General features: G+C 43.6%; 1 protein-coding gene across 10 annotated transcripts in view; it reads left to right on the top strand.

Moving 5' to 3' along the window:
* The window catches only part of hdac4 (histone deacetylase 4), a 330,518-nt gene that overhangs the window by 223,917 nt on the left and 92,716 nt on the right, over window positions 1-13,885 (top strand). For all 10 annotated transcript variants that reach the window (XM_078403501.1, XM_078403498.1, XM_078403502.1 and 7 more), the window contains one exon: window positions 11,793-11,909. In XM_078403501.1, the coding sequence (XP_078259627.1) occupies window positions 11,793-11,909 (117 nt within the window). The remainder of the gene's footprint in view (window positions 1-11,792; window positions 11,910-13,885) is intronic.

Below are 13,885 nucleotides of genomic sequence, written 5' to 3' on the forward strand. Positions count from 1 at the left end.
AATCCTGCAAATCCTATCATTTCAGTTGTCAAAAATGGTAAGGTAGATATGCATTTTTGGTTTGTCTTTTGTATTCCTTCAAGAAAGGAGTGCAAATGACCGAGATTAAGTATCGACAGGAGCAGGAGAGGTTGGGACAATGGTCAAAGTAACCCGCGGGATCCTGATCTTAAAAATGTGGACACACAGAGTACAAGAGCAAGGCGATCATGATGGAACCTTTATAAATTTGACAAGACTTATGGCAGGTTCTAAAGGCTTTTAAGAGGGTGGAGAGGAGATTTTGCAAAATTATTCCAGGAATGAGGAACTTCAGTTACATGGGTATATTGAAGAAGCTTGTGCTGAAACAAGGCGATGGCATGTAGATCTAAAAGTGGTATTTAAAAATACCAAAGGATATAGACTGCAGAGTGAAAGTGTTCCCTTTGACGGAGGAGTCAAGTATTAGAGGGAGTACAAAATAAAGGTGATTGTCAAGAGGCACAAAAGTGATGCAAGAAAAAAACATTTTTGTGCACTGCGAGTGGTGAAGATAGATTCAATTGTAGTATTTAAGATAGAGCTAGATAGCTATTGAAAGGAAAGAATTCCCAAGGGTATTGTGAAAGTATAGAGGATTAGGACAAACTAGATTGCTGTTTTGTCGAGTTAGTGCACACTTGGTGGGATGACTGACCTCCTTCCATCCTGTAACTTTTCTGGTTCCTTGTGGAATCCAGCAGCAGAATGCTAAATTGTGGAAGTAGCTTGGTTATAACATGCACAGCCATGGATGTGCGAATCCAAAGTGAGCATGTTTTACATTAAATAACTGAGAAGTGGTTAAATGTTTTTCTTTAATATTCTGAATTGTCATCTATCACAAGTTTTTCACATCAGCCGTGGGCAAGGGGCTTAGCCGAGCCGTCAGTTATGTTTGGGTCTTTTGGTGCCGAGTATTGTTCTGTCTCCCAAAACCTGATGGCATTTATGCATGCAGGAACCTGGCATTCTACACGGCTCACAACTGAGAATTGGGTGCACGTCGGAACACATTGAAGAAAGGGAATCCACTAAAGTTCAGTCCCAGCTTAATGAAGCCCTTACCATGCAGGAAGATGGAGCCCATTAAAAACATTCCAACCTCTGTAAAATGATTTGGCTTCTGACCATGTTTTATCTGTGGCCCTGATCAATGTCGATGCAAGATGAACAATAAGCACACAAATAGTTAATGTGAATTAGTGGAAGAAATATACAGGGAGATTGTGGAGAGTTGCAAGAATCATAGGGTTGTAATGGTAGGGGATTTTATCTGCCAAAGTGTTATGGGCATAGTGGTGTGGAATGTGTTGAGAGTGGTCAGGAAAGTTTCCTCAGGCAATATGTAAAGGGCCCTACTAGGGAGAGGGCAAATCTTGACCTACTCCTGGGAAATAAGACCGAGCAAGTGACTGATGTGTCAGTTGGGGATGAGTGACCATAGTTCTATTAGTTTTTAAATAATTATGGAATAGGACAAAACCGGTCCCCAAATTTTAAAGTTCTACATTGGGGCAAGAATTTCAACATTATTATACAGAAGCTTGCAAAAGTTTGTTGGAGTAGGTTGTTTGTGGCGAAAGAGGCATCTGGCAAGTGGGAGGGGTTTAAAAGTGAGATAACGAAACAGCACATGCTCCTGTTGGAGTTAAGGACAAGGATAGCAGGAGTAGAGAACCCTGGATGATAGCCAATATTGAGGCTCTGGTTAGAAGATTAATGGAGATTTGTGTCAGATACAGGCAGCTGGGATTGTGAATCCCCAGAGGAGTACAGGTGATGTAGGAATATACTTGAGAAAGAAATCACAAAGGCAAAATGGGGGCATGCAGTTGCTCTGGCTGAGAATATTAAGGAGAATCCAGAGATTTTATAACTATATATATTACGAGGAAAAGAGTAACTGGGATGAGAATAGGGCCCTCTAAGACCATAGTGGACACCTTTGTGTGGACCTAAAGCGGACGAGCGAGGACCTCCCTGACGATTTTGCCTCTGCTGTTACTGCGGAGAAAGCCAAGAACAAATTGGTAACCCAGCAGGGGGCCGCTGAGAACGGGAGACCCGGCAGGGGGCTGCCGCGAACGAAGGAGGACCCAGTGGGGGAGCACGTGCAGCGGCAGGCAGAAGATAGAATTGTTCGGTGAACTCTTGTGATTTTGTCAGAAAAGTAGCGATACTTGTGTTCTGCCTAGGTGAGGTCTGCTTATATGCGAACAAAGAATTTCACTGTACCCTAGGTACATGTGGCAATAAAGCATAATTGAACGTATCATTGAATTGAATCATTGACATGAAGACTAGGGAACCTGGATAAGTTCAGGGATGTCTTCAGGATAGTCCGCATTGCAGTGGAGGAGATGCTGGATGTCTTAAAACATATAGATAAATCTGCCAAGCCTGATCAGATACAGTGCCCTCCATAATGTTTGGGACAAAGACCCATCATTTATTTATTTGCCTCTGTACTCTACAATTTGAGATTTGCAATAGAAAAAATCACATGTGGTTAAAGTGCACATTGTCAGATTTTATTAAAGGGTATTTTTATACATTTTGGTTTCACCATGTAGAAATTACAGCTGTGTTTTAAACATAGACCCCCATTTCAAGGCACCATAATGTTTGGGACACATGGCTTCACAGGCGTTTGTAATTGTTCAGGTGTGTTTAATTGCCTCCTTAATGCAGGTATAAGATAGCTCAGCACCTAGTCCTTCCATCACCTTTGGAAAAGCACCAGGGGGGCACCGCACTATGGCTGCCTCGCCTACAGTCTGTCCTTTTTGAACTCTTTTTGTTATTTTTGGTAAGTTTTAAAAGTTTGTCTAAATGTTCTCTGGTTTGTTTTATGTGGGGGGTGGGTGAGGGGGTCGGGGGTATCTTTATTTCAATCTCTTACCTTGCTGGAGATGCAATTGTTTTCCGGATCGTATCACCGGTCACTCTGCGGCCTAACATCGTGGAGCTGGAGGCCTTGCCTGGGACTGACTTTGAGCCTCCACGAGGCTGTGGACTAAACATCTGAGCTTGCGATTCCTTGCCTGGATTGACGTACCAAAGCGGCCTTAACATCGAGGAGCTCGCAGTCTCGGGTTGAGACTGGTCGGGAGCTCCAAGCTGCATGAGGTTTGACCAGCCCCGACCTGGGGTAGATCGCCCGGCGTGGGGGAGCTGAGATTCCCCCCCCCCCCCCCCCCCCCCCCCCCCCCACCGCCGGCTACAGGAGTCAAGATCATCCTGTCAACAAAAGGTCAGAAGCCCCTTACCGCTGGAGGACAATGAAGAGAGCGATTGAACTTTTTTTCGCCTTCCATCACAGTGAGGAATGCGGAGGAGTCACTGCGGTTGATGTTCATGTTAAAATGTATGTTGTGTGTCCTGTTGCTTTTTATTGTTATGACTATATGGCAAATGACATTCCTCGTAAATTGCAAAACATACTTGGCTACTAAAGTGTGATTGTGATTGTGAAACTTTTATTGCTGTTTATCAACATGAGGACCAAAGTTGTGCCAATGAAAGTCAAAGAAGCCGTTATGAGACTGAGAAACAAGAATAAAACTGTTAAAGACATCAGCCAAACCTTAGGCTTACCAAAATCAACTGTTTGGAACATCATTGAGAAGAAAGAGAGCACTGGTGAGCTTACTAATCGCAAAGGGACTGGCAGGCCAAGAAAGACCTCCACAGCTGATGACAGAAGAATTCTATAATAAAAAATCTCCCCCAAACACCTGTCCAACAGATCAGAAACACTCTTCAGGAGTCAGGTGTGGATTTGTGAATGACCACTGTCCGCAGCAGACTTCATGAACAGAAATACAGAGGCCACACTACAAGATGCAAGCCACTGGTTAGCCGCAAAAATAGGATGGCCAGGTTACAGTTTGCCAAGAAGTACTTAAAAGAGTAACCACAGTTCTGGAAAAACGTCTTGTGGACAAATAAGACGAAGATTAATTTATATCAGAGTGATGGCAAGAGCAAAGTATAGAGGAGAGATGGAACTGCCCAAGATCCAAAGCATGCCTCCTCATCTGTGAAACACGGTGGTGGGGGTGTTATGGCCTGGGCATGCATGGCTGCCGAAGGTACTGGCTCACTTATCTTCATTGATGATACAACTGCTGATGGTAGTAGCATAATGAATTCCAAAATATATAGACACATCCTATGCTCAAATTCAAACAAATGCCTCAACACATTGGCCAGCAGTTCATTCTACAGCAAGACAATGATCCCAAACATACTGCTAAAGCAACAATGGAGTTTTTCAAAGCTAAAAAATGGTCAATTCTTGAGTGACCAAGTCAATCGCCCAATCTGAACCCAATTGAGCAATTGAATATGCTGAAGAGAAAACTGAAAGGGTCTAGCCCCCAAAACAAGCTAAAGATGGCTGCATTAAAGGCCTGGCAGAGATCACCAGAGAATACACCCAACAACTGGTGAAGTCCATGAAACTCAGACTTCAAACAGTCATTGCATGATATGCAACAAAATACTAAATATGATTACTTTCATTTACATGTCATTGCTGTGCCCCAAACATTATGGTGTCCTGAAATGGGGAGACTATGTATAAACTCTGCTGTAATCTCTATATGGTGAATTCAAAATGTATAAAAATGGCATTTATTTAAATCTGACGATGTGCACTTTAACCACATGTGATTTTTTTTCAATTATAAATCTCAAATTGTGGAGTACAGAGGCAAATAAATAAATGAGGGTCTTTGTCCCAAACATTATGGAGGGCACTGTATATCTAAGTGCACCGTGGGAAACTAGGAAAGACATTATGGGAGCCCTGGCTGAGATATTTGCATTACTGTTGGCCAGGGGTGAGATGCCAGAGGACCGTAGGCTGGCTAATATTCTGCCTTTATTTAAGATGGAGTTGCAAAGAGAAATGTGGGAACTATAGACCAGTAAGCTTAACGTCAGTGGTAGGTAAGTTACTGGTGGGATTCTTAGAGATAAGATATACATGTACTTGGAAAGATGGGTTGATTAGGGACAGTAAGCAGGTTTTGTGCAGGGAGACCATGCCTCACGAAATTAATTGAGCTTTATTTTAAAGAAGTAGCCAACGAAGTCGATGAGGTCAAGGCAGTAGACATGGTGTATATGGACTTCAGGAAGACCATTGATAAGGTTGCACATGGTAGGCTGCCTTGGAAGTTTAATTGGATACATAATTGGCTTAAGAGGATGGTGGTAGAGGTTGTTTTTCAGATGAGTCCTGTGACTAGTGGTGTGCCTCAGGGGTCAGTGCTGGATCAATTTTTGTTTGTCATGTATAGCAACAATATGGGTGCAAATATACAAGGCATGGGTAGTAAATATGAAGATGACATTAACATAGTTGATATCTTAGAAGGTTAGCATGAATTGATCTTGAATGCCCTAAAATTGCCGGTAACAGTCAAGGAATGGCAAATGGAGGTTCATTCTGTTAAGTGTGAGGTGTTGCATTTAGGGAAGTCAAACCAGAGTAGGACTTTCACAGTCGATGGTATGGCCTTCGGGTAATCTTGCACAACAGAGGGATCAAGAAGCATATACAGAGTTCTCTGAAAGTGGCAGCACAGATAGACAGGATGGTGAAGAAGGCTTTTGGCATGCGTCTGCATCAGTCAGGGCATTGAGTATAGAAATTAGGATGTTGTGTTGCAGTTTTCAAGACATCAGGGAGGCTACACTTAGAGTATTGTGTTAAGGTTTTGTCACCCTGCTGCAGGAAAGATGCCATTAAGCTGGAATGAATGCTGTAAAGATTTATGAGCATGTTACCAGAACCTAAGGAACTGAGTTACAGGGAGAGGTTGGCCAGGTTAGAACTTTATTCCTTGGAGCATAGGAGACTGAGGGTGATTGTGTAGAGGTGTACAAAATCATGAGGGGCGTAGATAAGGTGAATGAACATAGTCATTTTCGCAGATTTGTGCAATCAGGAACTTGAGGGCATAGGTTTAGGGCAAAGGTGAGGGGGAAATGTTAAAGGAACCTGAGGGGCAACTTTTTCACACAGCGGCTGGTAGGTATATGGATGAGCTGCAAGAGGAAGTAGTTGAGGCAGATACAATAACATTTGTGAGCAGTTTTAGGCCCCATATCTAAGGAAGTATGCTCTGGCATTGAAGAGGGTCCAGAGATGGTTTGGTTAACGTATGAGGATTGTTTGGTGGTTCTAGGCCTGTACTTGCTACAGTTTAGAAAGATGGGGGGGATACCAAATAATGAAAGGCCTAGATAGAGTGGGTGTAGAGGATGTTTCCAGTGGTGAGAGAGTCCAGGACCAGAGGCCACAGCCTCAGAATAAAATGACGTACCCTTGGAATGGAGATGAGAAGGAATTTCTTTAGCCAGAGGGTGATGACTCTGTGGAATTCATTGCCACAGTTGGCTGTGAAGGCCAAGTCAGAAATGTTTAGTTTTTTTTTGCATCTACCTGGATATTGATTTGTTGTAAATCATTCCATACTGTAACAATGATTTCTCGGGAACAACGTGTTTTTATTGACGCATGCGATTGCTCATAATATATGGACATCATGGGCTGGGCTAGCATTAGCTGTTGCTGGCTAATTACCAATAAGGCAATTTTAGGGCATTCAAGAGCCAACTATATCACTTTGGGACTGCAGTCATAGATGGGTCAAACATAGAAAGGACACCAAATTTTCTTTCCTGAAATCCTGTAAACCAGATAGGTTTTAATAACCATTTGGTAGTTTCACAGTCATTAGCTTTTTAGTTCTATTCAATCGCTGCCAAGACAGAGTTGGAAATTATGTTTTCAGGTCATTTGTCAAGGTGTCTGGATGCTCAAACATTAATCATCTGTGCCCTCATTAACCATGATACGATCATACCTTATGATGTTTATGATTTTACATTTTATTTATTATTTGATTTTAAAAAATATATATACATTTGCCCCCTCAAGGCTCGGAAATGGGCATTCTGTGCTTAGATGTACACTAGAAGATCAAACTTTCAACCGAGGGAGGAATATAAATATAGAAATACAGACATACAGATCTTGGATAGACACCAAAAGGTGGAGTAACCCAGCGGGACAGGCAGCATCTCTGGAGAGAAGGAATGGGTGACGTTTCGGGTCGAGACCCTTGACCCGAAACGACACCCATTCCTTCTCTCCAGAGATGCTGCCTGTCCCGTTGAGATATTCAGCTTTTTGTGTCTATCTTCGGTTTTAACCAGTATCTGTAGTTCCATCTTTGACATACAGATCTTTAACAGTAACTAGACCAAGTGGACCCGTTGGGCCCATTCCTAGTTGGGTTCCCATCGTGACATGAGAAAATCGTGTTTGTTCTTTGAAATCAATGGCGTTTTTCCCTTGAAATTAAAATAAATCCTATCTGGAATGTTTTTGCTTGTGATGGTTAAAATCCTCTCTTGGAGATCCTCGAGCCTGAGCCCTCATTCTCCAGCAGCGTCAGTTCGACTGCGACGGCAGTTGCTTTGAGCGGGAAGAAACCGCTCCCCCCACGTGAGACCCGGACCAATTGGGCGTCGAGCAGGAGGTCGGAGCCAATCATTCCACCCGACGTGGAAACCCGAGCCAATCGGGCGTCGAGCGGGAGATTGTAGCCAATCAATGGACTCCACGCAGGGGTAAATGGCAGGAGTAAATTAGGACTTGCCGGCGAGCAATCAGAGCGGGGAGCGTCAGCGGCCCTGCCACGTGGGACCCGGACCAATCGGGCATTAAGCGCGAGGTCGGAGCCAATCAATGGACCCCACGTGGGGGTGAGCGGCAGGAGCAAATCAGGATGCACCGGCGACCAATCAGAGCGGGAAGCGTCGGCGCTCCCTCCACATAAGCACATAACCACATTCGAGCGTCGAGCATGAGGTTGGAGCTGAACACAAAATGGCAACCCTCCCCAACTACGCACGCGCCGGAGCTGAACACAAAATGGCAACCCTCCCCCAGTTGCGCATGTGCCGGAGCTGAACGCAAAATGGCAACCCTCCCCAAACCGCGGACGCGGCAACCATCCGTTGGGCCCAAAGCTCTCCTGCATTGGTGTAGCACCCTCCCCTCCTCCACTCCCCCCCTTCTACTGCCCAATCCTCCCACTCCATCCCCCCTGCCCCCCTCACTCCATCCGCCCCTACCCACCCTCACCCACTCCATCCCCTTCACTCACCCACTCCAACCCCCTCCCCCCCACTACCCTCCCCCCCAACCTCACTACCCCGACCCCCACTCCACCCCGACTCCCCTCCTCCCCACCCCCATTCCCCTCTCCCCCATCCCCTCCCTCAACCCGGGCATCAGTCAGACCCCCCACATCCCCCTCCCCTGCAAGAGATTAATATATATTGAAAGATATACAATATAACACTTTATATTCTTACATTATTATATTTTAAGTATTATTTATATTATTATTACTCTGTGTCTATGTGTGTGTGCAGTGGGGTTGTAGCCCGGTGATTGTCCGGCATGCTGTGGCCGGGGCGGGGAAGCTGGGACTACACCTCCCATCGGGCAGTGGGAGGCATGCACAGGATGGAGGAGCGGGAGGAGGAGGAGAAGAAGGAGAACTGCCGCCATTTTTGTTAGAGTCATCGACAACGCCGTCGGTTGAAGCGAGGGCTGGAGGAGATGCGGGAGGAGGAGGAGAAGAAGCTGCCCACTGGAGGTTGTAGTTCAGTGATGGTCCAGGGCATTGGGCCTAGGCGGGAGCGGGGACTCGACAACGCTGTCGGTTGAAGCGAGCTCTGGAGGAGACGGAGGGGAACGATGAGACGAAGGGCACGACGACCATCTTCCTCCTGCTCGGAGTCTCCCCCGGGGCCGGGTGCGGGCGAGGGGGGAGAGGAAAGGGGTGAGGGAGCCAATCACCCCCGCCTTGTGCAGCCATCGCAGAGGCCAGTAGCAGGAGCGCGGTCGTCCTGCCAGTGGCCATCTTCTTTCGCCTTCTCTCTGACGCCGCATTGCACCAAAGGAGGATGGTCAGGTGCGAGGCATGCCGGGCGGGCGGCGGTCTTCCCGCTGGTCCTCCGGGGGGGGGGGTGGGTAGGAGAACATAGGGCGGCACGGTAGCGCAGCGGTAGAGTTGCTGCTTTACAGCGAATGCAGCGCCAGAGACTCAGGTTCGATCCTGACTACGGGTGCTGTACTGTAAGGAGTTTGTACGTTCTCCCCGTGACCTGCGTGGGTTTTCTCCGAGATCTTCGCTTTCCTCCCACACTCCAAAGACGTACAGGTATGTAGGTTAATTGACTGGGTAAATGTAAAAATTGTCCCTAGTGTGTGTAGGATAGTGTTAGTGTGCGGGGATCGCTGGGCGGCGCGGACTTGGTGGGCCGAAAAGGCCTGTTTCCGCGCTGTATATATGAAAAAAATGAAATGAAAAAAAAAAATTTGTTAAAGTCAGCCCCCCCCCCCCCCATTGGCTGGCACTCTTGCGGGTCCCATTGTGACATCACACGCTGAAGATGGGAAGAAATCGATTTGAAAGGTAATTTTTAAACTTTAAAATCTCTCTAACTTTAAAAATATAAGACCAATTTGAATGAAACTTGTTTTAAAGGGTTTCCAGGACAAAGGTGAGTAAGGTGGTCCTAAAAATGTAACGCTATCGTGTGACGGTACACAAATACACGGCTGATATCAAATATATATACATATATAACATATATATATATATATATATATATATCATAACCATAACAAATAACAAACAAACAAACAGAAAGTTTTAGTAATATACAGATGATGTGAAAAGTAGGGATCATAAAAATAGGATTTGGATTTACATGGGGAATTGAAAATAAATACAAACAGTTGTTCACTTTAGATAAGGCATTTTTTATTACTCCGTTGCATCACTGTATATTGTAGTGAATTGAAAATTCACGCAGCAAAAAGACAAAGGAGGAATACAGTGGGTCAGGCAGCATCTGTGGAGGGAATTGAACCAATAACATTTTGAGTTGGATCCCATTTCCAGTCAAGGGTACCCAGCTAATATATCATCCGTCCACAACCCTCCACAGATGCTGCTTCATTCGCTGAGTTATTCCATCATATTTTTAGCACAACATTCCAGCATCTGAAGTCACTCGTGTCTCTATTCGCCACAATCATGCCACAAAAAGTAAAAGAAAAGTTCAAGTCATTGGAACAGAAGGTTAAGGGATTAAATTCTCAACTTCATAAGTCATAGGAGCAGAATTATGCCTTTCAGCCCATCGAATCTAATCCACGATTCAATCATGGCTGTTCTATCTTTCCCTTGCAACCCCATTCTCCTGCCTTCTCCCCATAACCTTGGACCCTTACTAATCTGACCTAAAAAATCTGCTAACATTGCCCTTTGAGGAAAGGAATTCCTGCCGCGTATTCCCTTGCTGACATGTCTGATTATATATCCACCAATATAACATTGCATAATTTTAAAACAATAATGACGTACAATATGAATTCATGGCTTCTTAACAAATATCTTATTACAATCCACGTACCCACAATTTATAAGTTATAGTTATCAAAAATCTCAATTAACTAATCCTGGGATTTGTTTACAGATCCATTCTGCCCAATGCAACCTTTCCAAGTGTTAGTTTAATTCCATGTTATGAGGTACCTTTTACCATAACCACAATGAAATGATCAGTGCTTTCCTGGCTTAGTCTTTGTTTACCCCGACAAAGGGGATGGTATTTGCCAGCTTCTGATTGATCCAATTTGGATTTCTAAAGATTGCTTTGAACACAAAAACTTAATATTTCTGCTGATTGTTTTCCTGTATCCTTCAGTAGTCTAGGCTGCTTACCATCTGAGACTTGGGCCCTTTTTTATTTTATTAAATTTACATATTACGTTTGCATTTATCAAAACTGATTACTTTTGATTTTGTTTCTCTTGCAGATATTTTACACATTATCCACTAGTTGCTTTTCCAGTTCCATTTTCGCATTGCTTTATCAGAACTGAAGTATGGTAATTAATAAAACATGTTTAGAGAGACAGTGCCTGAAAAATTCCATCCTATAACTTCATCAGAAAGTGTGCAGTTGAAAATTGCTTTAACCTGAAGTACTGTAACTTTGTACACATTTCTGGGTTCTCTTAGCACCCGGCAGAACATTTAACCCTGAGCTTTTCATCGGACATTCATTTGTGTTAACATCATTTGTTTTGGCACAGAACTCTACTAAGTGAAGACCACAATGGGGCAACTCCTAAAATTCATTGAGAGCTGTAATTTTCTACTGTTCTTGTTTACTTGTAATACTGTCGGCTTTTACTAATCCCAAGAAAAGACAACATCTACTATAACCGTCTAGAGTAGACAGAGATTTTCTGTTTGAATGCAATTCTAGGCCTGTATTCCCTCTGGCTTTCAGAGGTTCCACAGTGTAATCATATTTTCCGTAATATATTTATCTCCTTTGTTTTACATACATTACTAGAAATCTTTAGTGGCCAGAGTTGGCAGAGTAATAGCCAACATATTTCATTTGCTGCTTTTTGGATTCCAGTTTAGGAAAATCATGCTATCACATGATCGCAGGCTAATTACCAGCATTTGTATTGATAAAACCACTTTACTGTTTACAGATCGTGGTTATAATATAAATCCCTGGTTAACCTTCTGAACACTTGATTCTAAAATTTTATTTAAATAATATAGAAGAACTGGGGAATAAAACAGTTTTAAATAAAGAATAAAACGCATCATCACTAAAACTCGTTTGCTGTTTATCTCTTTCAGCCTACTTTAGCTCACAAAATTGTTGTTCGAGATGGCACTGTGACGCAATTGCCATTGTATACATCACCATCTTTGCCCAACATAACTCTTGGCCTTCCAGCCACAGGCCCTGCCAGTGTAAGTACTGAAGTTCCTGACTGTACATGTATACAGTAACACATACTGTTATGTGGGGTGGTACGGGGCTTTAGAGAAGTGCTTGTGCTGGTGGATATGGATGTGATATCACTTCACTTATTGCATCTTATTCCATAGATCGTATCATCTTTTTGCTGGACTGCTCACTAGTAGGGAACAGATCTTAACAGTTGTGTATAGCAATTGTCAAGTCAACTTTCATTGTTCTTTGCACAAGTATGGTGAGGTATTGGTAAAATAAAAATTATGCTTGCAGCCGTATTAGGGACACATAGATGCAGACAACATGCAAAACATAAATTATACAAGACTGAAAAAGGAGTGTGCAAAAGCAAGACATGACTGCAAAAACACTACTAGAAGCAAATCCATGGTAGAGCAGGAGATGGTCCATATAGTTATGTTACAGAGATAGGTTTGGGTTGAAAAGGTCAGTTTAAAAACCTGATAGTTGTGGGAAAGTAGTTATTGCTGAACCTGTTGGTGTGGAACTTCAGATTTCTGCACCTTCTGCCTGACAGTAGCAGTGAGAAGAGGGTGTTGAGTGCTAAGTGCTGGAGAGCCTTGAATTGATGCTACCTTCTTGAGGCAAAGCCTTGTGTAGATGCCTTTGATGGAGTGGGAGGGTTGGGCCCATGATGGACTGGGCTGAGTCCACCACTCTCTGCAGCCTCTTGTGTTCCTGGACTTTGGAATTGCTGCACGTGGCTAGGGTGTACCAGTTTTGTTGTGGTTCTATAAATGGGATGATAGCAAGGGAAGCAGATGGTGCCATTAGTTTTTCCCACCAACATGCATCCCCAACTTGCATTGGTATGGTGTAATGACCAGGCATGTGAATTTTTTGCGGATTTCCACATTTTAAAAATCCATTTTCCGCGCTTTTTGAATGATTTCCGCGTTTTTCACTTTGCCAAAATCGCATTTACCAACGGAGAAATCGGATCGAAAAAAAGAAAGAATAAAAAAGAAAATAAACGATGTACAGCAGCGTTTCTCACCCGGGGTACCCCGGAACACTAGGGGTTCCGCTAGAAGTTGCTAGGGGTTCCGCGAGAAAGAGCCGCTAATTATTGAAATCCGGACAAAATTACGAGAGCCCACTTGAAATCCCCCAGCCTTGGAAGTCTCCACGAATATGTGGCACCTAGGCTGGGCAAGGTAGCCAATCTCAACCTCATCGGGACTTCAATGGCCGATCGGTAGGTTGAATTTGCAACCTGCAGCCGAGGCTCTGGAACTCCAGCCCAGCTGGAGCCAGCATATCTATCCCCATAGCCGACTTCCTTGTCCGGCTGGATAAACCAGCAAAGCTCTGGAACCAAAAGTGCCGGAAAATCAGTGGTGGAACTGCAATGAGTAAATATTAAATTTAAGTGCAAGATTATATAACTAAATTAAAATAATAAATTTTATTAGTATACGGTGACATATTCACATTATTTTGTAATGTCTGTTTTTATTTTGAATTGCACTAAAAGAGGCTTGAAACTGGTAATTTTGTGTGTAAATTTCCCAGTTTTTTTACCCCCGCTGTACGCCTCACGCAAGCGCTCGGCTCTTTTCCTCTTTTTTTTTTACCTCACTCACATGTCTGAATGACAAATAGCATAGATCATAGATTGATGTTCTGGAGATTTTACACTGGTTTATGGAATCCTGATGCAGATATTCATGCCTCCATCACTGAAGGTTCTGATTTTGTCTGAGCTGCTCTTGGCATCAAATTAATTCCTCCCAGAGCTAAAACTGGTTCTTTCAGGTACACTATAACTCTATTGAGTATTCTGTGAATTTCTGTTTTAGCTTGGTTTTAGTTAATTTATTACAATATCTGGTCAGATGTTTTGTGTAACTTCATCTCTCTGCTGAGGAAGAAATTGTAATTGAGACAATTACTACTGAGGAAGTACTTTGCAGATATTCACATGAAGTGTAAATTGCTGTTTTCATTC

The sequence above is a fragment of the Rhinoraja longicauda genome, chromosome 8, assembly GCF_053455715.1.
Source record: "Rhinoraja longicauda isolate Sanriku21f chromosome 8, sRhiLon1.1, whole genome shotgun sequence".
In the NCBI taxonomy this organism is placed as follows: Eukaryota; Metazoa; Chordata; class Chondrichthyes; order Rajiformes; family Arhynchobatidae; genus Rhinoraja; species Rhinoraja longicauda.